General features: G+C 36.4%; 1 protein-coding gene across 1 annotated transcript in view; it reads left to right on the forward strand.

Annotated features, from left to right (window-relative positions):
- Window positions 1–27,535, forward strand: part of LOC134819517 (uncharacterized) — an 80,624-nt gene that overhangs the window by 51,135 nt on the left and 1,954 nt on the right. The window contains exons 2-8 of the mRNA XM_063829482.1: window positions 6,741–6,881; window positions 7,112–7,241; window positions 7,657–7,715; window positions 8,127–8,316; window positions 8,879–8,993; window positions 9,275–9,423; window positions 27,079–27,149. Of these exons, the coding sequence (XP_063685552.1) occupies window positions 6,748–6,881; window positions 7,112–7,241; window positions 7,657–7,715; window positions 8,127–8,316; window positions 8,879–8,993; window positions 9,275–9,423; window positions 27,079–27,149 (848 nt within the window). The 5' untranslated portion in view covers window positions 6,741–6,747. The remainder of the gene's footprint in view (window positions 1–6,740; window positions 6,882–7,111; window positions 7,242–7,656; window positions 7,716–8,126; window positions 8,317–8,878; window positions 8,994–9,274; window positions 9,424–27,078; window positions 27,150–27,535) is intronic.

Raw genomic sequence — 27,535 nt, forward strand, 5'->3', positions numbered from 1 at the left:
CCGAACGTGCTCGTAAAGTTGCTGCTTGGGTTCTGAGTGTGTTTAAAACGAGGAACAAAGTCACCATGTTGACCATTTAGAAACCTCTCATCAGAAACCATCTCGAGAGCTGTTGCCCCTTATGGAAGTCTTCGACAATTCGTTTGCAGTAATTGGACCTCGATTGTGGATCTTAATCCCACCAAACATGCATGCTATCAAAGACCCCCTGCACTTTAAAGAAATGCTTACAACGTTTGTGAAATCATTCCCGGATGAGCCTCCAGTGACAGGATATAGCTGTCGAAATGGAAACTCGTTATTGGACTGGAGTGGAATAAAGGCAGCGATCTCACTGTTCGGGTGGTCAGCAACTCTGATGACCCGATAGAGGATTCTATGAAGCACACCAAAGTAACCAAAGTAAAAGTAACTAGGACAGCTAAATAGGAAACATAAAAAAGAAGCTCGTCACTGCTAAAGTAACTGAATTTCAATCTATCGAGGGATTGCGATCCAGCTTGACAAGTTAATATTCATTTGCCAAGATTCACCCTTTTTCCTCCCTTAATTGCAATACGAGCTCGGAAGCGGGAGCTTTGCCATCGAAGTACCTATCAAGAATGACTCAAACCGAAAATTTAAGTCGACTTTTTTTCAAAGTTTTTCTGGAAACTACTTTTGTTCATGGTTCATGCTACCCTGATCATTGTGAGACGAAAATTTTTTCGGTCTTCTCAAGTCCGTACCTACATTCGGAAGGCTGTGGATGTGATCGGTTCCATATGCTTATTATAAAGAACGTGATATTTGGCCCTCGGATTGATATGCGCAATTTGTCACGGAGAACTGAAAAAATAGCGATTTGTCACGACTCACGAGGATTTGAGAATGGGAAAAATCGTGATTCTGCACGTTCCACGATTTCCTTTTGACCTTGATAGGGCGGTTTGACGAGTAGAGGGCGGATTTATAGGGGTGGGGGTATTCACTGTGCGTTTTGCGAGTAAAGATAAAATTAATACGAAATAAGGATCACTAAAATGACTGAAATATAATTTATACATACAATTAGAAGTAAGTTGTGTGATGTTGCAGGTGTTGTAGTATTACTAGCCCAACATTTACTAAATGATTTAGATAGGAAGCTGAGCTGCATAGTAACCATGGTAACGGTGTTCAAAAGTGCACGTGCACGTGCACGTGCAAATATTTGCGAGCGACATTTTTTATTTTGATCGGTTTTGTGGTAATTACGTTAATGTGTTCATTGCAATCTACATTTTAATCGGCTGTATCTTCGGTTGTGACGGATATTTTTTGATACGATAAAAAATGACTACCAAAGAATACTATTACCTTCCTCCCTGTGAACACGGTCTTTCTAGTAATAGTATAAAGTGTACACAGGAGGGGCTAAGTGCAAAGAAACTGCTGCTCACTGCTGCTAACTGCTGCTCACTGCTGCTCACTGCTACTAACTGCTGCTCACTGCAGTGAGCAGCAGTGAGCAGCAGTGAGCAGCAGTTAGTAGCAGTGAGCAGCAGTGAGCAGCAGTGAGCAGCAGTGAGCAGCAGTGAGCAGCAGTGAGCAGCAGTTTCTTTGCACTTAGCCCCGCCTGTGTTTATAACACTAACAGCAACGGTCGTGCTTGCCAGCCAGTGGCGTAACGTTGCCTGTTGGCGCCCCCGCCAAAAATGCGCCCCCCCCCCCTGCTGGCGGCTGGCGCCCCTCCCAAATGAACACTCTTGCAACCGTTGCAGGTACCACCCGTATTCACACTCAGAATTGAGTTTCGTCATTTTCCGATACGAGATTGGGACGGGTTCTATAAACAAACAAACTGAAACAAGTTCCTGACGATCGCTTTAGTTTAATTGCTATAGTATGAATATGATTAAGATTCCCATTTCAAATATGAAATTTTCTGAACACAAATTTGACAGATTAGATGAGATTTTTGCCCAGAAACCAATTAGTCAGTTAATTGATGATGGTATGAAACCAAAATATTGGGTTACTGGGGGTCAAAACCCTAAATAAAATTGCAAAATCATATTGTCCCAATCTCTGTCCCATTTTGATTTTCAGTTTTTGAAAATGAAATTTCCAGGACCGACATTTTACAAGTTTGACTAATTTTTTCACCCGCAACCAATTAATAAGTCAACTATAAATACCACATGACACTTGTAGGTTTATGACCTACCAGGACGCGCGCCGAGTTGGACTCGTCGTTGATTCACGATGTCAATCCTTCGCAGCTCGGTGAGGCACAGTGGCGCAACTTGCCGATCTACCGAAGAAGAATTATTTGATGCGCGGCGCGACCCAGTAGTGCATAGCGCTACAAGACTCGTCGACGGTCCTGATAATATATTTGAAACATATATTTTACTTGCAGACGGATATGATGTTACTTAACTCGTCTAAATTTCTTCGAAGTAGCGCGCGCCGCTTTCTATTCGATGGCACGAGCTACGAAGTAGCGCGCACCGGGCCAAACCATTAACAATGGTCAAATATTTTACGAATCACGAGTACCACCTGTTAATCGCAACTAGTCGCATAGTATCATGAAATAGGCATATTATATGGGTTGAGCCACTGAAAAAATAATCATGTTCCTTTCAATCAAATTTATTGTAGCTTACTGGGCCGCGCTCAGCCTGTCATTCCGCCAAATCTTTATGAACATAATAGCCTGGGGTCCCCAGGTAAATTGTAGCGCGATGCGTTACTGTGCCGCGCCGAGCTGCCATGAATTGACATCGTCAATTAATAAAATTTACTACTTTTTTTTGAAATAATGTTTTTTAAATTAAATTTTGGTCGGCATAGTCTTGTTCATGAAATTGATCACGGCGAAGTCTTATAGTTATAATTACAGCTTTGCTCTATCCAGAGCCCTCTTGCTTGCAGTAGCGAAGACTCATGGCTAGGTGAAACCCGAAACAAGTGCTACGAAGAACCGCGCGCTACACCGCGCATTTTTAATTTTTTTCCGTTCACCATTAAATTTTATAAAAATTGAGTGAAAGGATACTAATGAACGCTTTTGCAGACAAAATGGATTTTGGGGATCAGGGAAGTTGGCTTTTGTGTTTATTTTGTTAAGCACACTAGTTTTGCTCTATCCAGAGCCCTTGCGCTTGCAGTAGCGCGCGCCCGCCTCACGGCAGTCTTTTCTTGACTTGTGAAACAAGCGCGCCCGCAGTGGCGCGAAAGCACATGGTTAGGTGAAACACTAGTTTACTATTAGTAAAACAAATTTTTAGTAAAACAAATTTAAATTTTGGTATTTATTAATAACAATCAAAACATATCATATCATAAAAATAAAGCCGCGCGTTGGTTGACTGCCTCAGCATGGTGAATAATTTAAGCTTGAAGGTGCCCTGCGCATTCACAGAACATTATGCGGTGATCACATGATCACGAGGACCTGTGAGCGCCAAATTTAATTTATTATTTATATGACAACGAAAAAGACGCGCATGGATTGCCTGAAAAAAGTTGAAGGTTATGCAGGATGACCAAAAGATGCATCCTATCAAAATTCCATAAGCGAAATGATATTAAGTGAAACAAATTTTTAGTGAAACATGAAACAAATTTAAAATTTTATCCTTTATTTTACAATCATAATATAATAATATTTATAAGCCTCCGTTTTGAAAGTTTAAATTTTAATACATTCACATTTCTATTTAAAATTCAATTTTATGTACAAGTCAATAACTGGCCGCCAAAGCCGCGCATTCTTGAAAACAGGATTAACTTGATTATAGTTATATATATAATACGACTAAGTAAATTTAAAACTATCCGTGGTTTTTTCTTTTAAATAAATAAGTTATAATTTTACCTAAGTCCAAAGCCAGCTTTGAAAAATTTACTGTTAAATCATAATATATCGTCAACTTTAAATATTTACAATGCAACAATTCATTAATCTGTAAACACACGTACTCCAGCCCCTAAACGCATAAATTGTTATGTGGCGCGGCTCAAGCCGCGCACGCACGTATTATTTTATACTGTTTGCTTTCTAATAAATATCGTGCCAATGTGTACGTCTAAATTGTAAACGTTCATGTTTTGTGTAAAGTGAATCCAATTGGGACTAGTGACAAGGATAAGGACCCAAGTGCCTGTACGGCTTTTTCGGACCCCTGTGGACCACTACTCTTGAAATCACTCTACAACATTGAACATCTATATCTACTACGTCATTTGGCAATTATTGTCATTAATCTAACTTTCTAATTAATTGCCGAGGGGGAAGAGTAAACGCTTCACATTAAAATTCAATATACAAAATTCAAAACCATCAATACGGTATTAAATATTATGGACAAATCTTTAGATCTATTTCGTAGTCATATATTCACATGATTTGCTTTATATTATCTTAATACTGTAATGAAGTACAGTAGGATTTATGTTTCGAGAAAGGAAGGTTGCGGTCAAATTGTTAACAAAAGTAAACAAAAGTCCATCAGGGACTCCGTGGAGTCGAAAAAGGTACACGGCTGCTGTCTGGTGCTGCTAGGCATTTATTGATCAAGATGTTTTATTGTATTGATTTATAATGATTCTATTGTTCGTGACTAATCAAGTTCTAAGTGGAGGTATAAAGTGCTGCTTAAGATACTTCGTCATCTCATGTCCAGTATAATGATTAAGATAGTATACAATACAGTTTCAGTAGTTGACCCATACAGTTAAGTCCGTCATAACTCACAATCGTTAAGTCGTCTGTCAATTGTCAAAGTCGTTGTGTGTTTATTCGTTGAGATAGCAGTAAGATAAGATGTTATGCGCGCGCGCGTTTAATCCCGTCGACGTGAGATGTGACAATGAAAACGCCATAGAATTATTATTTTCGCGCGTTACGTAGAGTTTACCAGTGTGTAATACTAGTTAACACTGGGTGTACACTGAGTGTAAGTGTAAGTATTAATATAATGGCACACAGCTTGTCAAAGAAATAATTTTCTAGCACAGTTTGACAGTTTAGCCCGATTTAGATTTAGATAAAACGTTACCTGGGGACCCCAGGCTATTATGTTCATAAACATAAAGATTCGGCGGAATGACAGGCTGAGCGCCGCCCAGTAAGATACAACGATTTTATGCATATTAGGACCTGCCAGCAGTTCTTGCGAAACAAGTGTTGTTCGTAAAACGAACAAGAAAAAAACTGCACATTGTAGCCTTAAAAAATTACAGTGTATCTGCTATCAGGATGAAAATCCGGCAATGAGAAATGATAAATACAGCAAAATTTTGTTGTGCCAATTTAGTGCTAGAAATTTTTAAATTATGCTTACAGTAGTCGATCTACAAACGGATGGAATGAGAAAGAACCTGGACAAAATTTTGGAAAACATGATGTAAGGAATAAATATTGAAGATTTAGATTTAAGTATTGAGCCCTTTGGCTAGAGAATACTTTCTTAGATATTTTGGACAGTTTTTAATATTGGTAATGTTAATGAATTGTAATTGATTGATATGTAATATTTAGGCCCGTGGCCATTTTCACACATGAATACTAACAATGAAAAATGTAAATTTGGACTACAAGGGGTGATTTTTGGGCAGATAGACTGTGCAGACAGTCTGCAAATGGTCTAATTGCACTGTTACGTAGACACATTTACTGCAGTTACTCCACGAGTGTGCTAAATCACTCTACAGTCGATCTTCGAGATTGTTCTAAAGGGGCCCCGACAGTTGAAACCAAATTAAATTAATGTATTTTCGGACGCTGATTCCGAATAACCCCCCATGACATAGGGTTAAAATGCTCCCCTAGCGAGATATTGGCGAAAAACTGTCTCGATCACGTGATATGACCGTATAAGGAAGTTAGTCTCGTTTCTCGTTAGGGTTAGGGTTTCAGCATATGCTTTTGTTAAGGATTGGGTTAGGGTTAGGGTTATGACCAGATAAGAGGGTTAGGGTTTCGAATAGTCGTTTAGGGCCAGCTAGAGAACGGGTTGAAAAAGTCAAGTGACAGTCGAGTGTAGAGTGATTAATCATCATCCGTTACTCCAACTACACTGCAGTTACTCCAAATACACTCAGCAACCGTGGCTGCAGATGGTCGAACTCTAACTGCACTGCAGATGATAATAATAATGATAAATCTATACATAATTGGAAAAAATTATGGTCCCTATTGTGGGTGCAGCAGATAGTCTAGTGTCTACGTCCAGCTGCACTAAAGATAACTTAGCTGCACATAGTCTAACTGTATCACAGATGACTTAGCTGCAGGTGGTAAAACAACAAAGTTATCCGAGAATTTTCTTTGAAAGTGTTAAAAATTAATAATTTTCTAAACAAAGGGACCAGATGAGGCAAACAAGTTAGCACCTTTTCGCCCCTTAGCTGCACGTATTCTAACTGTACTGCAGATAACTTAGCTGCAGATGGTAAAACTACACATTTATCCGAGAAATATCTTTAAAACTGTCAAAAAGATTGTCCCCTTTTCGCCCATTGCCAAGATTTCTCTAGCTCTGAGGGTTGGTCCCCCCCCCCACCGCTTCCTACACCCCTGTGTCGAGATAAACCGAAGCAGTCGGAACAGCCCCATAAACAGCATCCACTTTACCATGTAATTCAGCCCACATATCTTGAACATTATTGGTAGAACTTTAATCACAGTCAATGTTTTTCAAACTAAAATTCAATAACTATTCAGAGGAACTTTTTTCTACGTTGAAACTTATTATTAATGTTATTAGTGAGATCATGGAAGTAACAGAAGGGGCCTCTGTTTGTGCACCTGGATTTCACAAGGTTGAGCTGCTCAGAACAACATGGGAAATGCCTATCAATTATCAAGAACCACAGCCCCTTGGAGTTGGGGCATATGGTCAAGTTTGGTAAGCTGTTATTCATTTTAATTTATCATTTAACATCTGAATAAGTCAGCATTGAATAAGTGGTCACTAAGTCTAACCTCTAAAACTTACCAATGGATTACATAAAACATAAATGAACTGTAATAATTCATTTCGTTTGAGATTTAATCAAAAAATTTAAATCTTAATTAATTCGTCTCTCTGTTAATTAGGAATAACATTAAGTAAAATATTAGATTAATGAACTTCAGTTCTGCTAAAGATACTCAAGGCAAGATGTCAGTTGCTGTCAAAAAGCTCTCTCGGCCGTTCCAATCTGACATACATGCTAAGAGAGCGTACAGGGAATACAGACTACTTAAACAGCTCTGTCACGAAAACGTGAGCTGTATTTTTATTTTCGAGTGAGGTATCTTGACAAATTGAACCTAGTCTAATTTTAACGAAAGGTTTTGAACAGGTTATGGACAGGTTAAAGATTGAATAAAGCACATTTTGGCAGGTATCACTTGTCAAAATACCTTCAGTGTAGTAAAAAAATGTATAAACAGTATATTGTAAGCGTTGTTGTGAGCGTAGTGGCAACATTTAAAAAATGTATCTCACATTCGTGCGTATTCAAATCACATTTTAAATTTCTATAGCAGCTGATCCTGAACAGCAACACAAGCAGCCAAGCAGGATATGATGTACTTAACATCATTATCAGCAGCCGGAACTCTTTCATTGTGTCAAATCTTGTGTTGTAAAGTTCTGTTTTATAACAGCTGTGATTGTAACACACTCAATAATCCAGATAATTAGTCTGCTGGATGTGTTCACTCCCTCGACACAGTATTCTGATTTCCAAGATGTGTAAGTGTTCTATTATCTATGTAATACAGGTATAACACTGACCGTACTGGTGTGATTATGTGCAACCGTAACTCTTGTTATACCTTAGTTCAGTACAATCTCGATCGTTTACTAGATTTAGTCATTTAGACTTTATTTGGGTTGAAGTGTAGAGATTCGGTTAGCACCCGATATAGATAATTATTTATTGTTAATTATAAGTAACAATTAATATTGATATTCAGGATAAACAATCAGAATTGGGGAACAATGTGTGCCCTGTGTAAACCATGAACACATGCTTCAACTCTGACCCAATATAAATAGCTAAATTACTACCACACTACCCTGATAACTACACACACACAGACACATTGTACCTTGTAACTGATACTTTGTAACATGTACCTTGTAACTGATACTTTGTAACAGGTACCTTGTAACTGATCTGATGGGATCCGACCTGCACACAATCCTGAAATACCAGCAGCTGTCAGACGGGCATGTTCAGTGGATTATATACCAAATTCTGCGTGGGCTCAAGTACCTGCATTCAGCCGGAGTGATACACAGAGATTTGAAACCTAGCAACATTGCCATTAACGAGGATTGCTATGTAAAGGTAAGGATTCTTGTTTTAATGTGATTTACTAGAATTCTTAGAATAATTAGAATAATTAGAATTCTTTAACTTGAATTTATTAGCTCAATAACCCGTGAAATAATGCCAATGTTATTGGTCAGAGCCCCGCTACATTTATCTTCATAAGAATCGAGGTTTATGACATCTCATGTAATATTTAATTAATTTTAACCGCACTGTCAACTTGAATGTCAAATTCCTGACCATTTGAAGACATATGTGGAATGTAAGTCACACTGCAAAGTACGCATAAATACTTCGAACACGTCAGTAGTTCTTACATTCAACTTTACTCGAATTATTGAAATATTATTCACTTGTGTGATCAATTGTGTTTGAAATTATTGCTAGGATTTCTTAGAACATGTACTAAAAAAACATTCTTTAGCTATTCTAGGGACTACGAATACCCTCCAGCCACAATCAAGCTTGTCGCCCTGATTACATAACGAGCTGTAAAACACATCAATTAACTACATACACTTATGCAACGATAATATTACATAACATTACATAATATTACATAACATTCCTCCACCAGATATTAGATTTTGGGTTGGCACGAGTTCAGGACGATCAGATGACGGGATATGTGGCAACACGATGGTACCGTGCCCCTGAAGTCATGTTGAACTGGATGCACTACAGCAAAACTAGTCAGTATTACTTTTTGCTCCTTTATAAATATTTTCATTGTTTTAAAAATCAGGACATTAGTTATGAAACACCCTGTATAAATTTTCTCACATTGCAAATTATTTAAATAACAAGTTAAGATATTGGCACTTTTATCATCGTGTTCGTAAATCTATCGAATCACAAATCTCCTGTTCGCTATTAATAAGTTAACATTTAATAAGTCATGATTAAATAAGTTAAAATCTACTAATAAGTTAAGATTTCGGGCTTCGGCCACGTGTAACGTCATGTTTCCCAGTGGACATTTGGTCTGTTGGGTGTATAATGGTGGAGATGTTGACGAACAAGATCCTGTACCGAGGAGACGATTATATTCACCAACTGATGAGAATTCTGGAGGTGTGCGGAACTCCTAGCCACGATGTCCTGTCAAGTGTCAGTGAAAATGTAAGTTAGAGCCTTTTTGATTCTGTGCCAGCTTCTTTTTGGATCGTTTTGTTTCGTCTATTAAGTATGAGGCATTTGTTGTATTTTTTCAATGTGTTCCACTCCCAACATGATTTAAGAAAAGTTGTATTTTTAACGTAATAAAAGTCGGTAAGTTCAAAAAATAGTAAATAAGTCTAACAAAGCAGAAAAAAATTTAACAATTTATTAATTAGCCCTACATTATGCACAAGAAGAAGGTATAAATTAAGTGTTGAAGTTTTAAAATGTATTTGAACTTCTTTCTTTCGCTCTAAACAAGATAAGACCACAACTCACTATATTTGAACTTCTCAAATTTAATATTTTTAACTTCAAAATTAATCACAAGTCTGGAGTACAAAATATATAATGTCTATTGTAAGCAAATCGGCACAAATGCTTAAATCAACCACTCGTCATCATTTACAAATTTTTAAATTTGATATTTTCATGTCTATTTCAATATTTTTAAAGCTACAAAAACACACAAAATCACAAGTCATCAGTATAAAATGATTAATTAATTTCAAACATTTTTAAAAATTTAATTAAAAGTCTTGAATTGATTATACGTGGATTAGTTGCCAATTTATCGGATTATTCGTTTAAACAATAATTCTAATTTTTTTGTACTTTCTTGAAGTTATTGATAAATTCACCACCTCTCAAAGTATCTGATCTGAAAAGTTTTTCTTTCCACGAAGGTCCGTGTTTAGTGTTAATTCTCAGATAGTTCCGTTCTAAATTTTTGTGTACCCTCCGACTCTGTGATGAATGTTATGGAAGACAGTGACTGGTAGATGTAGAAAAGTGGATATGTAACCTCTGTAAGTTGCTCTCAGCTCGGCTTTATGCAAAATCAGGACGGTTGGGAACAGTGCAGCATTTACCAGTGATAGGGTGAACCATGATATCAGCTGCATTTCATTAGCCGACTCATCTCGGTCCCATCTCTTTCCGTACAGAGCGGTAACTACTATTAAGGAGCAAAGGTGAACTAAATTGCTGGATAGGTACAACAAGGATATCATGAATACTGTGATAGTGGCATGGTTTGCAACATTTTGTCGCGGGTCTGCACTTTTTTTGAAGGCTCTTCTGATGTGAACTATTTGTAAAATCATACAAACAAATACAATTAAACAAGGTAAATATAACTCAAGCGAATTTACGCCCCAAGTGATGAGATTTGAATTTCTCAAAAGACTTCTGTGTTTAAACAAACTAACTATTATTTTTTCTAGTGTAGTGTATCCAATTGCTAACTCTATGATACCGTAACCAATCCAAGAGAAAAGCTGGTCTTGGCATTTGTTGAATACTGCGCCCCAATTTATATTCATAAAAATTGTATCGCTCACGGATAAAACTAGGCCAAAGAGCGAAAATAAAACAAGGCACAATTTTAAAGCACCCCCACGAATCCTATAGAACGGGTTTATTATATTTATTGTCTTCACAACCGTCAGTACCATTCCAAAGAATATAGAGGTTACGTAGCACAGATTACCACACATGATGATCGTCACATATACAAGAAATGGCATCGCCCTGTCAAGGTTATAGACGCACAGAAGGTTTATTGATCCCCGGGCTATTGCTGAACAAGCACTTCCAATGTCACCGGCAGCAATCATAAGGAAAAGAAAGGACGACAGTCGTTTCCAGTCTTTGAAGTAGTGATAAATAACCATTGAGTTCTGGATAATGATATAAACCGCGAGCGTCAGATTGGGAGGAGGGAGATAGCGGAAGAAGACAAATGGAAGGAAGTCATTTAGTGCCCGAGCAGTGGTGGAGTCTGTTGAATCTGTTGAGTTCATTGCCTGGTGAAACTAAATTAGTGACCCTTGATCAAAGAAAGATTAGCTACAAAATTGTATGGCAATGAAAAAAAAACATCGAATTGAACGAAAATTTGTATCGCCTAAAGGATTGCAATTCCAAATATATAAATGTCGAGAATAGTTTTTCATCTAAAATCAAAAACAAAAATAGCTACTGCTTCCTGTTTTTCTCTCCTAACAAAGGTAAAACGAATTGTATATAATGGTACCGTGTCCCGACAGTAAGTATGTCTTGTTAACCAGTCTACTCACTTAACATATCCCGATTAGTTCCACTAGTTTCGTGTAAACTTCCCTACAATCAACGATCTGGGAGTTGATCACGTGACTTAAGATTTATCACGTGACTGATGCAAATAGGTAATATGAGAGCTGTTGCGGCTCAAATTTAAACTTGAGTAAGCTGATTTATAATTTATTATTGGAAACTAAGTTGTGACGAACTATCGCGTCACAAGAAATGTTAACTGTTAAGGTAAAGCTGTAGAATGTAGATTGTAACAAGCTCGTGATCATTATAAATATCAGTTATACGTAAAATAGAGCGGGAGGCGCCAGGTTATGTAAAAGTGATCGGATTGCTAAAACTTAAAAATATATGCTATTTTTCGACTATCTTACTTCAATATGCACGCCATGTCTATGTTCCTTTTATTTTTATTTCTGTCTATTCCACTCTTATTACAATTTAATATTCAGGGTGATCAAAAAGTCCGGCCACAACTCAATATTTGAATAATTCAAAAGCGGGACAAGTTAATTCAATTTGTCTGCAAAGTTGTTTTGAAGTCTTTTATTTTATTTTTGTCAATTTTTAACGAAATAAAACTCGTTCAATAAAAACAGTAATTAAGTCTAATAACATGGAAAATGATATAAAATTAACTCTGTACCCCTGACGAGTATTTTTCTCAGAACGTAGCACACGCATAAAATTACCGTAGTATACACTATACATAAGTCCTGACTCTTGAAAGCCTGAATTATTTTAAAGAAGGAAGTATATTTTTACTGATTTTTCGTTCCACTCTGTACCAAATGTTATACAATACCACCTGATATACATGTTTTAAAATTTATATTATATTTAAACTTCAATATCGATCACAATTCATGAGTACAAAGCATATTTTTCAATGTCTATTATAAAAAAACACGGTAAAAAAGTTATAATCGATCACTCGTCAACATACACTAACTTCATAAATTTAATATTTTTTAAATTTTATATTTTAACTTCAAAAAATCAATCTCAAGTAATCGTTATTCACTAAAAATTCTCTAAGTTCACTGTACTAAAAGGTGCAAATGTGTAAATCAACCACTTGAGCTCGTCATCGTAACAATATTTTTAAAATATTGATATTTTCATGTCTATTTCAATATTTTTAAAGCTATAAAAACAATCACAAGTCATCAGTATAAAATTATTTATGAATTTCAAACATTTTTTAAATTTTTTGTCTTTTAAAGTCTTGAATTAATTACACGTGAATTAGTTGACAATTTATCGGATTATTCGTTGAAACAATAATTCTAATTTTTTGTTCTTTCTTGAAGTTATTGATAAATTCACCACCTCTCAAAGTATCTGATCTGAAAAGTTTTTCTTTCCACGAAGGTCCGTGTTTAGTGTTAATTCTCAGATATTTCCGTTCTAAATTTCTGTGTACCCTCCGAATCTGTGACTAATGTTATGGAAGACAGTGACTGGTAGATGTAGAAAAGTGGATATGTAACCTCTGTAAGTTGCTCTCAGCTCGGCTTTACGCAGGATCAGGACGGTTGGGAACAGTGCAGCATTTACCAGTGATAGGGTGAACCATGATATCAGCCGTATTTCATTAGCCGACCCTTCCTTTACAAAACATAGAGCGTAAAAAGCTATTAAGGAGCAAAGGTGAACTGAATTGCTGGATAGGTACAACAAGGATATCATGAATACTGTGATAGTGGCATGGTTTGCAACATTTTGTCGCGGGTCTGCACTTTTTCTGAAGGCTCTTCTGATGTGGACTATTTGTAAAATCATACAAACAAATACAATTAAACACGGTAAATATAACTCAAGCTAATTTATGCCCCAAATGTTGAGATTTGTCAAAACAATTCTGTCAGACGAACTAATTATTATTTTTTCCAGTGTAGCGGTTCCAATTGCTAACTCTATGATACCGCCACCAACCCAAGAGAAAAGCTGGTCTTTACATTTGTTGAATATTACGCCCCATTTTAAATTCGTAAAAATTGTATCACTCACGGATAAAACTAGGCCAAAGAACGAAAATAAAACAAGGCACAATTTTAAAGCACCCTCACGAATCCTATAGAACGGGTTTATTATATTTATCGTCTTCACAACCGTCAGTACCATTCCAAAGAATATAGAGGTTACGTAGCACAGATTACCACACATGATGATCGTCACATATACAAGAAATGGCATCGCCCTGTCAAGGTTATAGACGCACAGAAGGTGTATTGAACCCCGGGCTATTGCCGAACAAGCACTTCCAATGTCCACGGCAGCAATCATAAGGAAAAGGAAGGACGACAGTCTTTTCCAGTCTTTGAGGTAATGATAAATAACCATTGAGTTCTGGATAATGATATAAACCGCGAGCGTGAGATTGGGAGGAGGGAGATAGCGGAAGAAGACAAATGGAAGGAAGTCATTGAGTGCCCGAGCAGCGGTGGAGTCTGTTGAGTCTGTTAAGTTCATTGTCTGGTGAAACTAAATTAGTGACCCTTGATCAAAGAAATATTAGCTACAAAATTGTATGGCAATGGAAGAAAAACATCGAATTAAATGAAAATGTTTATCGACTAAAGGAGTGTGATGCCAAAATATAGAAATGTCGGGAATAAATTTTCATGTTCAATCGAAAATCAAAAACAAAAACAGCCACTGCTTCTCCCCTAACAAAGGTGAAAGGAATTGTAAAGAATAATGGTACCGTTCCTCCACTTTTTAACCAGTCTACTCACTTAACACATATCTCGATTCGTTCCACTTGTTCCGTGTAAACCCCCTTACAATCATAAATCTGGGATTTGATCACGTGACTTAAAGTTAAGATTTATCACGTGACTGATGCAAACAGGTAATATGAGAGCTGTTGCAGCTCAAAGTTAAACTTGAGTAAGGGGTCCGTTCACATATTATATAATCAGCCGAGGGGGAGGGGTTCCCAAATGATTTTGGTTGATTATGGGGGGGGGGGGGGGGGGGGGTTCCCAGTAAATAGTTGGGAAGGTGCTTGGCCGGATATCATAACAATGATTTCTGGCACTCATAATTATCAGGGTACCATGAAACGTAGATAAAAGTGCTTTCCAGGGAAAACCGTCAGAGGGGGGTTGGGGGTCAGGCCATGATTACTTAATTTTGCTGTCAGGAGTTGAGGGGTGGGTCTTGATTACGGTTGATTACGGAGGGGCGGGGGGAGGGTGGGAAATTGCTAAAATATTGATTACGTAATATGTGAACGACCCCTAAACTGATTTATAATCTATTATTGGAAACTAGGTTGTGACGAACTATCGCGTCACAAGAAGTGTTAAGGTACAGCTGTAGAATGTAGATTGTAACAAGCTCGTGATCATTATAAATATCAGTTATACGTAAAATAGAGCGGGAGGTGCCAGGTTATATGTAAAAGTGGTCGGAGTGCTAAAACATAAAAATATGTGCTATTTTTCGACTATCTTACTTCAATATGCACATGTCTATGTTCCTTTCATTTTTACAACTGTCTATTCCACTCTTATTACAATTTAATATTCAGGGTGATCAAAATGTCCGGCCACAACTTATTATTTGAATAATTCCAAAGCGGGACAAGTTAATTCATTTCTCTCCAAAGTTGTTTAAAAGTTTTTTATTTTCTTTTGGTAATTTTTAACGAAATAAAACCTGTTTAATAAAAAATCAGTAATCAAGTCTTAAAAGCCTGACTTATATTAAAGAGGTAAGTATATATTTTTACTGATTTTACCTTCCACTCTTTGCCAAACGTTGTACAAGACCACCCCTATACATATTTAAATTTTTAAATTTTTAAACTTCAAAATCAATCGCAATTCATGTGTAAAAAGTATATTTTTCAATGTGTATTATCAAAAAAAAACACGGTAAAAAAGTTATAATCGATCACTCGTCAACATACACTAACTTTCTAAATTTAATATTTTCTAATTCTATCTTTTAACTACAAAAAAATCAATCTCAAGTAATCGTTATTCACTAAAAGTTCTCTAACATTTTACTAAAAGGTTCGGTGCAAATGTTTGAATCAACCACTTGAGCTCGTCATCGTAACAATATTTTTAAATATTAATATTTTTATGTCTATTTCAATACTTTTTAAGTTAAACAAACAATCACAAGTCATCAGTATAAAATTATTTATGAATTTCAAACATTTTTAAAATTTTTTGTCTTTTTAAAGTCTTGAATTAATTACACGTGAATTAGTTGACAATTTATCGGATTATTCGTTTAAACAATAATTCTAATTTTTTGTTCTTTCTTGAAGTTATTGATAAATTCACCACCTCTCAAAGTATCTGATCTGAAAAGTGTTTCTTTCCACGAAGGTCTGTGTTTAGTGTTAATTCTCAGATAGTTCCGTTTTAAATTTCTGTGTACCCTCCGACTCTGAGACTAATTCTGTGGAAGACAGTGACTGGTAGATGTAGAAAAGTGGATATGTAACCTCTGTAAGTTGCTCTCAGCTCGGCTTTACGCAGGATCAGGACGGTTGGGAACAGTGCAGCATTTACCAGTGATAGGGTGAACCATGATATCAGCCGTATTTCATGAGCCAACTCATTCCAGTACCATTTCCCTCTCATAGCGGTATGCACTATTAAGGAGCAAAGGTGAACTGAATTGGTGGATAGGTACAACAAGGATATCATGAATACTGTGATAGTGGCATGGTTTGCAACATTTTGTCGCGGGTCTGCACTTTGTCTGAAGGCTCTTCTGATGTGGACTATTTGTAAAATCATACAAACAAATACAATTGAACACGGTAAATATAACTCAAGCGAATTTATGCCCCAAATTTTGAGATTTGTCAAAACAATTCTTACGGGATTGTCAGGCGATTTAAACAAACTAATTATTATTTTTTCCAGTGTAGCGGTTCCAATTGCTAACTCTATGATATCGTTAATAATCCAAGAGAAAAGCTGGTCTTTACATTTGATAAATATTACGCCCCATTTTAAATTCATAAAAATTGTATCACTCACGGATAAAACTAGGTTTAAGAGCGAACATAAAACAAGGCACAATTTTAAAGCACCCCCACGAATCCTATAGAACGGATTCATTATATTTATCGTCTTCACAACAGTTAGAACCATTCCAAAGAATAAAGAGGTTACGTAACACAGATTACCACACATGATGATCGTCACATATACAAGAAATGGCATCGCCCTGTCAAGGTTATAGACGCACAGAAGGTGTATTGATCCTCGGGCTATTGCTGAACAAGCACTTCCAATGTCCACGGCAGCAATCATAAGGAAAAGGAAGGACGACAGTCTTTTCCAGTCTTTATGGTAATGATAAATAACCATTGAATTCTGGATGATAATATAAACCGCAAGCGTCAGATTGGGAAGAGGGAGATAGCGGAAGAAGCGAAATGGAAGGAAGTTATTTAGTGCCCGGGCAGTGGTGGAATCTGTTGAATCTGTTGAGTTCATTGCCTGGTGAAACTAAATTAGTCCTTGATGAAAGAAAGATTAGCTACAAAATTGTATTGCAATGAAAGAAAAACATCGAATTGAACGACAATTTGTATCGACTAAAGGATTGCAATTCCAAAATATATAAATGTCGGGAACAGTTTTTCATGAATCGAAAATAAAAAAACAAAAATAGCTACTGCTTCCTGTTTTTCTCTCCTAACAAAGGTAAAACGAATTGAATAGAATAATGGCACCGTGTCCCGACAGTAAGTATGTCTTGTTAACCAATCTACTCACTTTACATATCCCGATTAGTTCCACTTGTTTCGTGTAAACTTCCCTACAATAAACGATCTGGGAGTTGATCACGTGACTTAAGATTTATCACGTGACTGATGCAAACAGGTAATATGACAGCTGTTGCAGCTCAAAGTTAAACTTGAGTAAACTGATTTATGGTTTATTATTGGAAACTAGGTTGTGACGAACTATCGCGTCACAAGAAATGTTAAGGTAAAGCTGTAGAATGTAGATTGTAACAAGCTCGTGATCATTATAAATATCAGTTATACGTAAAATAGAGCGGGAGGCGCCAGGTTATATGTAAAAGTGGTCGGAGTGCTAAAACATAAAAATATATGCTATTTTTCGACTATCTTACTTCAATATGCACATGTCTATGTTCCTTTTATTTTTATTTCTGTCTATTCCACTCTTATTACAATTTAATATTCAGGGTGATCAAAAAGTCCGGCCACAACTCAATATTTGAATAATTTCAAAGCGGGACAAGTTAATTCATTTTGTCTGCAAAGTTGTTTTGAAGTCTTTTATTTCATTTTTGTCAATTTTTAACGAAATAAAACTCGTTCAATAAAAAACAGTAATTAAGTCTAATAACATGGAAAATGATATAAAATTATCTCTGTACACCTGACGTGTATTTTTCTCAATACATTAGTCCTGACTCTTGAAAGCCTGAATTATTTTAAAGAAGGAAGTATATTTTTACTGATTTTTCGTTCCACTCTGTACCAAATGTTATACAATACCACCTGCACCCCTATACCTGATATACATGTTTTAAAATTTATATATATTTAAACTTCAATATCGATCACAATTCATGAGTACAAAGCATATTTTTCAATGTCTATTTCAAAAAACACGGTAAAAAAGTTATAATCGATCACTCGTCAACATACACTAACTTTCTAAATTAAATATATTTTTTAAATTTTATCTTTCAACTACAAAGAAATCAATCTCAAGCAATCGTTAATATTCACTAAAAATTGTCTAACATTTTACTAAAAGGTTCGGTGCAAATGTGTAAATCAACCACTTGAGCTCGTCATCGTAACAATATTTTTAAAATATCGATATTTTCATGTTTATTTCAATACTTTTTAAGTTATAAAAACAATCACAAGTCATCAGTATAAAATATTTTATGAATTTCAAACATTTTTTAAATTTTATGTCTTTTTAAAGTCTTGAATTAATTATACGTAAATTAGTTGACAATTTATCGGATTATTCGTTTAAACAATAATTCTAATTTTTTGTTTTTTCTTGAAGTTATTGATAAATTCACCACCTCTCAAAGTATCTGATCTGAAAAGTTTTTCTTTCCACGAAAGTCCGTGTTTAGTGTTAATTCTCAGATATTTCCGTTTTAAATTTCTGTGTACCCTCCGAATCTGTGACGAATCAGTAAACGACCGGGATTGGCAATTTTGAGCTATCCCGGTCCCAGTCCCGGTCAATCACTCAAATTTGCCGGGATTTTGACCGGGATCTTTTACATAATTTCATTCACTGTGATTTTAAGTTTTTCCTTTCATTCATTGTAAATTTCATCTTTAAAAGTTTAAACATCCTCTGAGCCAAATAAAACAATGTTTAAAATTGCTAAACAAGTTTGAGTAATAAATTATGATCATGAATTAACCAGTAATCGACCGGAATTCCCGGTACCGGGAATCCCAGTACCGGGATTGGCAATTTTGAGCTATCCCGGTCCCGGTCACGGTCAAGTCACATTTTTCATCCCGGTCCCGGTCAAATGCTGATTTATGATCCCAGTCCCGGTCCCGGTTAATTCAGGATTCTTGGTCCCGGTCCCGGTCCCGGTCAGGCCTGAAATCATGTCCCGGTCGTTTACTGTGACGAATGTTATGGAAGACAGTGACTGGTAGATGTAGAAAAGTGGATATGTAACCTCTGTAAGTTGCTCTCAGCTCGGCTTTACGCAGAATCAGGACGGTTGGGAACAGTGCAGCATTTACCAGTGATAGGGTGAACCATGATATCAGCCGTATTTCATTAGCCGACCCTTCCTTTACAAAACATAGAGCGTAAAAAGCTATTAAGGAGCCAAGGTGAACTAAATGGCTGGATAGGTACAACAAGGATATCATGAATACTGTGATAGTGGCATGGTTTGCAACATTTTGTCGCGGGTTTACACTAAATGTTGCACGTGTGTCGGAGACTAAACTTTGCACGTGTGTCGGAGACTAAACTTTGCACGTGTGTCGGAGACTAAACTTTGCACGTGTGTCTTTTCTAATAGACGATAGAACCGCGCCCTAGGCCTATGCTGTCTGTATTCATTCCAACAAAGGTCAAAAGAGAGTGGAGGAAACAAAGCATTGTGGTCTCCGTGGAATCAACTGTTTAAGAAACATTCGGAACAGTATCCAGAGCTAGAGGCAGTGGGAAACAAGGAACGTTGCTGGCAAAGCAGAACCTATGTGCACTGATGGGGTTTAAAAGCCAGTGAACGGGAGTTTAAGCAGGTCAAGTGGGTTGTCATTGGTAGGAGGAATGTTTCAAGTACCTGAGCCTTCGTGCGGGTTTAACTTTAAGAAGTAATTTTTGTGAAAATTGGGATATTTAATGATGGCCTCAGGCCTACATCCCATTGTTTCAAAGTACATTTACTTTAAACAGATGGTGTAATCTGTTTTAAATTATCATAAAGTCATAATACATCACCACTACATATCATTTCAATATTTATGTAGTTAAAATCAATACTGACAATACACTGTATTTCAGTAAAATAGTTTCTGAGCTTGCTCTTTATGACAATCTAAAAGTGAAGAAGTTAAGTTAACATCCTAATATCGCAAGCAGCTCCCTCCCTTGTAAAGCATTCATCCGAAACGGCTCATGCTCAAAACTGGAACATTTCAAACGAAACTTCTTTAAAACGCGGCATATCAGAAAGATGTTGTAACCTTTCAAATGGAACTGCTTTAAACGCGGCATGCTATAAAAGCTGTTGTAGTGCAGAATAATACTGATGTATGTATCAATTGGCATTGAAACTTGATGCTGCTTTATATTCAACAGTACTGTCATGTCATTTCATTGTTTTGCAGCTCTTTCATTTTTAACTTTCTCAAAGTAGGCTGAAGCGGCACAATCTGTTTCATTCGGTTGGAATCAATACAAATTAACTTTTAAAAACATTTACTAACTCTCTTGTTAAAGCATTATAAACAGCAAGTTTGTAGTGAGATGTACTCGATATATATTTACAAAGAAACATCAGTCTTTCGTCAAAATAAGTACATTGTAACACCTGCACTAGGATCTTACAGTAACAGTTATATATAATAATACTATACTATATAATATATATATATTATATATATTATATATATACACCCAGTGTGCTATAATAAATATGTGTATATTTCCTGAGAGAGATACACTACATAATGTAATAAAATGTAACTGTATGTGTTTGGCGAAAAGACCTGTCAGCGAGAAATTTACACAGTGTGATGGTCGGGAGAGTTACCGAGTTCAAGTAATTCTTTTTCTAATACATCATTACATCAAACATATATAATGTGCCAGCATTCCTCATAAACATTTTATGTTAAAAGTTACGGGGATATATGTTTTTAGGTGGTGTTAATACTAATTATAGTCTATGAAATCCTAAGTTACCTAAGTAACGAGTTCTAGGTATCATTGGATGCGAGATGTTTCATTAGGGTATTTAGGGTATTTAGAAGACATGCACCTGGTGGTAGAATAATTTCAGTGGTATCGGATACTGTTAATTTCCTTATAAGTTAATACAATGTTCGTGAGAGTGTCTTGGAAGATTAGATTAGTGTTGCACAATATATTAACACAGCGAAACCACACTTCACATCACCATTCACTGTCCTGCAACCTAGTCGAAGTAGTGTGTATAATGTTTCATTTTCCAGAAAATGGTCGGGCTGTTTGATCACTTAAGTTGGGAAATAGCATTGACCCTATTAAAGTATTGACCCTATTAAAGTTGGGAAATAGCATTGACCCTATTAAAGTATGATGTAATATCCATTATTTACGGTGAAAAGATGGGTAATCTGAAGTTGGAATGTGATATTTTCCACTTAAGTGCTCTTTAACGCACGTGGAATGCGAAGTTAATAGTAAAATAGAGTATAGACCTTTGCCCGGGATGTAGCCTATTTTCAGAGTCAGAGAAAGGCTCTCAATTTCCCAGGGCTCTTGAAGAGCAGGGACTGACCTCAACTATTTGATAATTCACCGTTAGTAAACACATTAATAACGTGCGACTCGTCCTTATGATACGAGATGTTGTGAAGTATTGAGACTGCTCGGAGATAAACTAATTAAAGGTCACATAATCTCAAACATATGCATATTGTGTGTCACATAATATGCATATTAGCATATTGTGTGTCACATAATTTGGCAATTCATTAGTTGTCATGAGTAAACTCTTGGATTGTCAAAGTTATTAATGCTTTTCATACAAAGTTACAACAAAGTCTTCATGTTATATATCCTGGGTTTTGACAGGATATTACCCGTTTAAAATATTTCCATCATGTTACCATGTACGTAATTCTCAATAAATGTAATAGATTTGTAGTGTTGTAATTAGTTTTCTTTGTAATTAGTATTCTTTGAAAAATTTCGGGTTTTCACTACGTTTTTATTAGCTGTGGCGGAAAATATGATTATTGATTACACTACTATGATGGCTAATAATAAACAGGGTAGCATGAAACGTGGAGAAAAGTGTGACTGAACATTTTCTGTCCGAGTCAATCTCGATACGTACCTCTCACTCCTCTGAGGGCAGAGCTCTCGCTTCTGAGCTTGTGTTGCAAAGGGGAGGCCTGCCTTCCGAGACCGCATCACAAAAGGAAGCCTCGAGTCCAAATATTTTCGGCTAATAATGAATAGGGTACCATGAAATGTGGAGAAATGTGGTTTTATCACGTTTAATATTACGATCCAGTTTTGGCTCCGAGCCAGGTTTTTTCAGAGTGCTGCCTAGTAAAAACTATCAAGTGATGAAATATGCTTGCATGCGAATCAGGGTACTATTGTGCCCTGAATCGGGAACTACTGTGCCGCTTAATTGGAACGAGCCAGTGATTAAGTGCGCCTGCATGCTATAAAGATTAAAGGTACAATTTTGCCCTGAATCGGGAACTATTGTGCTTTGATAATTGATATTCAGACCTGCATGACAAACTAATTACTAACTATGGCTTATAAGCAATAGGGATTAATATCATAATTGATAATAACAAAAGCCCAATCCACGTATATCTGTGTTAATAGTGGATTCTGATCTATTATGGGCAAAATTACAAAACATAATTAGGGTCAACATAATTAGGGTCAACCACCATAATTAGGGTCAACCAGAAGTCAGAACCACAAATAATTATTATTTTTTGAATGTTGTATGGACTATATATGGTTATATTATCTCATAAAAAATAAGTGCACGAATCCCAGATACTACTGAGAGAAATGACCTTAAGAAAATTTGAGCCACGTTAGGAACAAAATTTAAGCAAGAATAGCAAAATAATGCCGAGCGAGTGAAGCGACCACTATTTAACTGCAGTTATGATTTTAGTTCCTTACACCACACCCTTGAGAAATGTTAACCATTTTACAAATTGAGTAAGAACAAAGATTAGGTAACAGCCAATCGCTAATCAGCTAGGATGAGGGAGGAGCTGAACAGACACAATTTAATTAATTCTTATGAGAATTGCTGCTCAACTAACAAATTGATAACTTGGTTTGATCCTTTTCCAGATTTCCTGAGAAAGGATGTGATGTAATATTATTGTTAAGGGGGGGGGTCAATGGGTATTTTTTTGTGAAACTTGATTTCGAGATAGTAGTTGACCAACAAACTAGGACCAGTGACCGAACTTTTGAGGGGGTCCCGGACCCCAACCGCCAAACGGTGCGCGCAGGGCAGCCACGCCCATATTTGGTCCAAATTAGGCCCAATTTAGCCAAATACCCTGAACATGCCCAAAACCCAGGTTTATGGTGCTCTACTTGTAGCTAGTGGTCTCCTGAACTCGTATATGAAATTTCATCAAGATTGGACAAAAAATGACTGAGTTATGAGCCAAAAACCATATGCCCATATTTGGGCATACGCACCAAATTTGGTAGATTTCGTCCCATAAATTGGTCAAATATCAATATTTTTGGATGAGACTTACTTTATATGAAAGGTAAGCCTAAACTACATATTCTCTGTAAGTTATAGCTTTATATCTGTTTAAATGTGGATACTAAGGCGAAAAAACCACAAAAAATGAACTAAATTGCCCATATCTCGGTTCGCGATATTCGCGGAATTGATCTCACCAAAATTGTAACAACTCAATCAGTTTTCAAAATTTTTGCATGAAATTTTTGGAATCGACTCGAAATCGCATTTCGACCTTATTTTAAGAACGGATTTTTGATTTAGGCCTCAAAAAAAATTTGGCGGCCAAATTCTGAATTTCTGTAATATAATTTTGGAATTTGGCCGCCAAATTTTTTTTGAGGCCTAAATCAAAAATCCGTTCTTAAAATAAGGTCGAAATGCGATTTCGAGTCGATTCCAAAAATTTCATGCAAAAATTTTGAAAACTGATTGAGTTGTTACAATTTTGGTGAGATCAATTCCGCGAATATCGCGAACCGAGATATGGGCAATTTAGTTCATTTTTTGTGGTTTTTTCGCCTTAGTATCCACATTTAAACAGATATAAAGCTATAAATTACAGAGAGTATGTAGTTTAGGCTTACCTTTCATATAAAGTAAGTTTCATTCAAAAATATTGATATTTGACCAATTTATGGGACGAAATCTACCAAATTTGGTGCGTATGCCCAAATATGGGCATATGGTTTTTGGCTCATAACTCAGTCATTTTTTGTCCAATCTTGATGAAATTTCATATACGAGTTCAAGTTCAGGAGACCACGCTACAAGAGTAGAGCACACATAAACTGGGTTTGGGGCATGTACAGGGGTGATTTGGCTAAATTGGGCCTAATTTGGAAAATATGGCGTGCTGCCCTGCGCGCACCGTTTGGCGGTTGGGGTCCGGGACCCCTCACAAATGTTCGGTCCACTGGTCCTAGTTTGTTGGTCAAACTGCTATCTCGAATCAAGTTTCACAAAAAAATACCCATTGCACCCCCCTTAATTTTCACTGCAGAAGTCGTAAAACTAATTTAGGTCCTTGCACTTCCCACGCGAGATAGCTTAACCATTTTGCAAATTGAGTAGGAACAAAGATTACTTGAGAGAAAGCCAGGCAGAGCTACTTGTCTTAGCTGGAATTCTGGGAGTTGGGACATAAATTCTTATGAGAAAAAGCTTTTCAAGAAAAAAAGTTAATCCTTGAATTAAATCCTTGTCCTGATTTCCTGAGAAAGGATTTGGTAATATTTAAGTTTTGTCACGTCTCACTTCTAAGAAGTTTGTAAAATAAAAATCCCAAATTATGTACCCTGAATTAAATATTGATCGAATTATAAATGGTAATTAATGAATTAGTCGGTTAATTGTGCTTGTTTTGATAGTTTACCTCCAAATAATTAACAATTCACTATCACTATAATAATATTTAGCAATGAATTATGTTGGACAGTCAAATCATTACGATGTTTTCTATACCTCTCACTAAGATCCTATATATCGATGTATTCAAATCTATACATGATGTATTTTTTGTATATGGTACATTTGTAATTACATATATAATAGTCCCCTTTTATATGATCTTCCTAACACCCGGTTTCCTGTCCGGCAAAATCCGGCTAACCGGTATAATTTGATTGATATCGGCAAATCGGACCAGCTTTTGAGTATGATAGCAGATAGTTCAAATCGCATGTTCGCCAAAGGGTCATGTACGCCCTGATCGTATAAATTTCCAGTTCTAGATCATCATCTTACCCGGTGGTGTGTTGGTGGTGACTATTAAGATTTGATAGGAACCCAACACTTGAACTGACCCCACGTTTAGCTACTCACCCCACGTTTAGCTACTCCCCACGCTTTGAGCTTATCACCCCAGCTACTCACTAACACTGTCTTGTTCATCATTCTATACAGTGTAAAACATTTGCTAATTACAGATCAGTGTTCTTATAGTGTTCATTTTTACGCTCGCCGATCAATTGAGTTATGTATTGTAACGAAATCACATACTATTAGTTATGCCTGATTCCGTGTCAAACAAAAAACCGGCGGTGTACCGTCCATGGCGGAAAATCCAAATCACTTGTAAAAATTCTGCAGTGCTGAAGTGGTGATTCTCTCTTGTGCTTGCAGTAGACATTACAGTGTAAAATGTAACTCGTTGATTCTACAGTTACCCTGATGCGGTGTGGTCACCTTGTAAACTTTTGGAGATTATTATATTTTAACTTGTATAATATATATTTAACTTATATTCAACTGTAGAGTGTAATAGAACGGTTGTGCTAGTTGTGATGAGAGTAGACTAAATGGAGGGGGAAAGAGCGGCAACATTTCCTTACACTGCACTGGATCAATTTCAATTAAGATACCATGTATGGGGGGAGAAGTAGTCACGTGCCATATTTTTCATATGCATAATGGCATATTATGGTAATTGTAATCGATCCAGGGTAATAAGGAAACCCGATGTTGCGTCTCCAACACCTCTTAAAATAACGCAGCTAACGTGCTTAGTGTTTAGTGTAGTTAGTAGCAGGCAAATGTAGTATCAAGTGTAGTGTGCAGTGAACTACCGAGACCTTCTATAGGACACTATAATACACTATAATATGACACTATAATACTTATGATCAAATTGCAATGATAACATAATTTCTACTGCATCATCCCAACTTAATTTTCTGAAGTACACAAACACAGTGTACAAACAGTGTACAAATGTCAAAATGTTATATGCTTCCTACAATAGTTAAGTACGATATCAGCTTCCATTTTGTCTGATCTGTTTGCACATGATTACATCAGAAGTACACTACACACTTGCATACTACACTCCTACATTGCACAGGAAACCTGACACACAAACTTGCAGATAATGCTGCATTCCTCACTTTGTAGTGGGGTGCAAGTGTGCAAGTGTGCACTAAACCATCATTACAGCAGACCTTTTTGAAGAATGTGGAGAATGTACATGCGGCGTTCCTTTCTCTTGATAGTTCATGAAATATTTATGTAGCTGGAGAAATGTTTGTCAGTTTTCCTAAAAATAGGTGAGTGTATTAAAAAAATACTGGTCGTACTGTACGTGGTGCTATAGTGTATATGCTGGCAAGCCCCCCAGTATTTCAGACGTGGTACCACTGTGTTAATTTACAGTAGCCTGTGTTTCGGCCAACGACCAGTGTTAATTAAAATTAATTGCTTGATTTTTGAAGTAACTATTTTCTGATATAACGCCCACGCGCATTTTTTAACTTGTAAAGCTTCACAGTTAAAATTTCGCAAAACGGAAACAGTATTCTTGTCTTCAAATTGTAGTTTGCAGTAACAAATGGGACAAATAAATCATAGTTCAAAACATATAATTTCACAATAGTGAAATCACATATTAGTACCATCATATAGATTACGAACAATCCTGTAGATGATAATCCAACTAACTTATTACTTGAAGCGAGCATTATATCTCAGACGAGTGTTCAAATATGTAATTTATTTTACAACCTTTAACCAACATCATTACTAAATGTTTACCAACATCCTTACTAAATATTTGCCCTCTTTCAGGCGAGAAGGTTTATCAGTTCTCTGAAATACTACCCACGATCCGACTTCGCCGAATTGTTCAGTGAATGCAGGTGTGTAACACTTTATTTTCTGGCAACTTTATTGCTCCAACTCGTTCGTTTATAGTAATCATTTAGCAAGTCAAGATAGAGCTGTCACCTACCACGTGGTGTCACTTGGTGTCACGTGGTGTCCATGTCACGTGGTGTCAAGATACAGCAATCATTTAGCGTTAGAACGTTTTTACTGCTCTAAACAGCTGTTAGTTTTCCTTTGCGAGAGTGGTTATTGCCATGGCAACCATAAACCATGTGGCAGTGTATAATACATTGCAACACATAAGGAGTGCAGAAAATTTGGGAACTACGATTTAAACATCTTTCTTAATTAGTTGCCTTCTATTAAAACAATCTTTATCGATTTTTTTTATCGACACATTTATTATAGCAGTAAAGTA

The sequence above is a fragment of the Bolinopsis microptera genome, chromosome 8 (genome assembly GCF_026151205.1).
Source record: "Bolinopsis microptera isolate Bmic1 chromosome 8, MBARI_Bmic_1.0, whole genome shotgun sequence".
NCBI classification, from domain to species: Eukaryota; Metazoa; Ctenophora; class Tentaculata; order Lobata; family Bolinopsidae; genus Bolinopsis; species Bolinopsis microptera.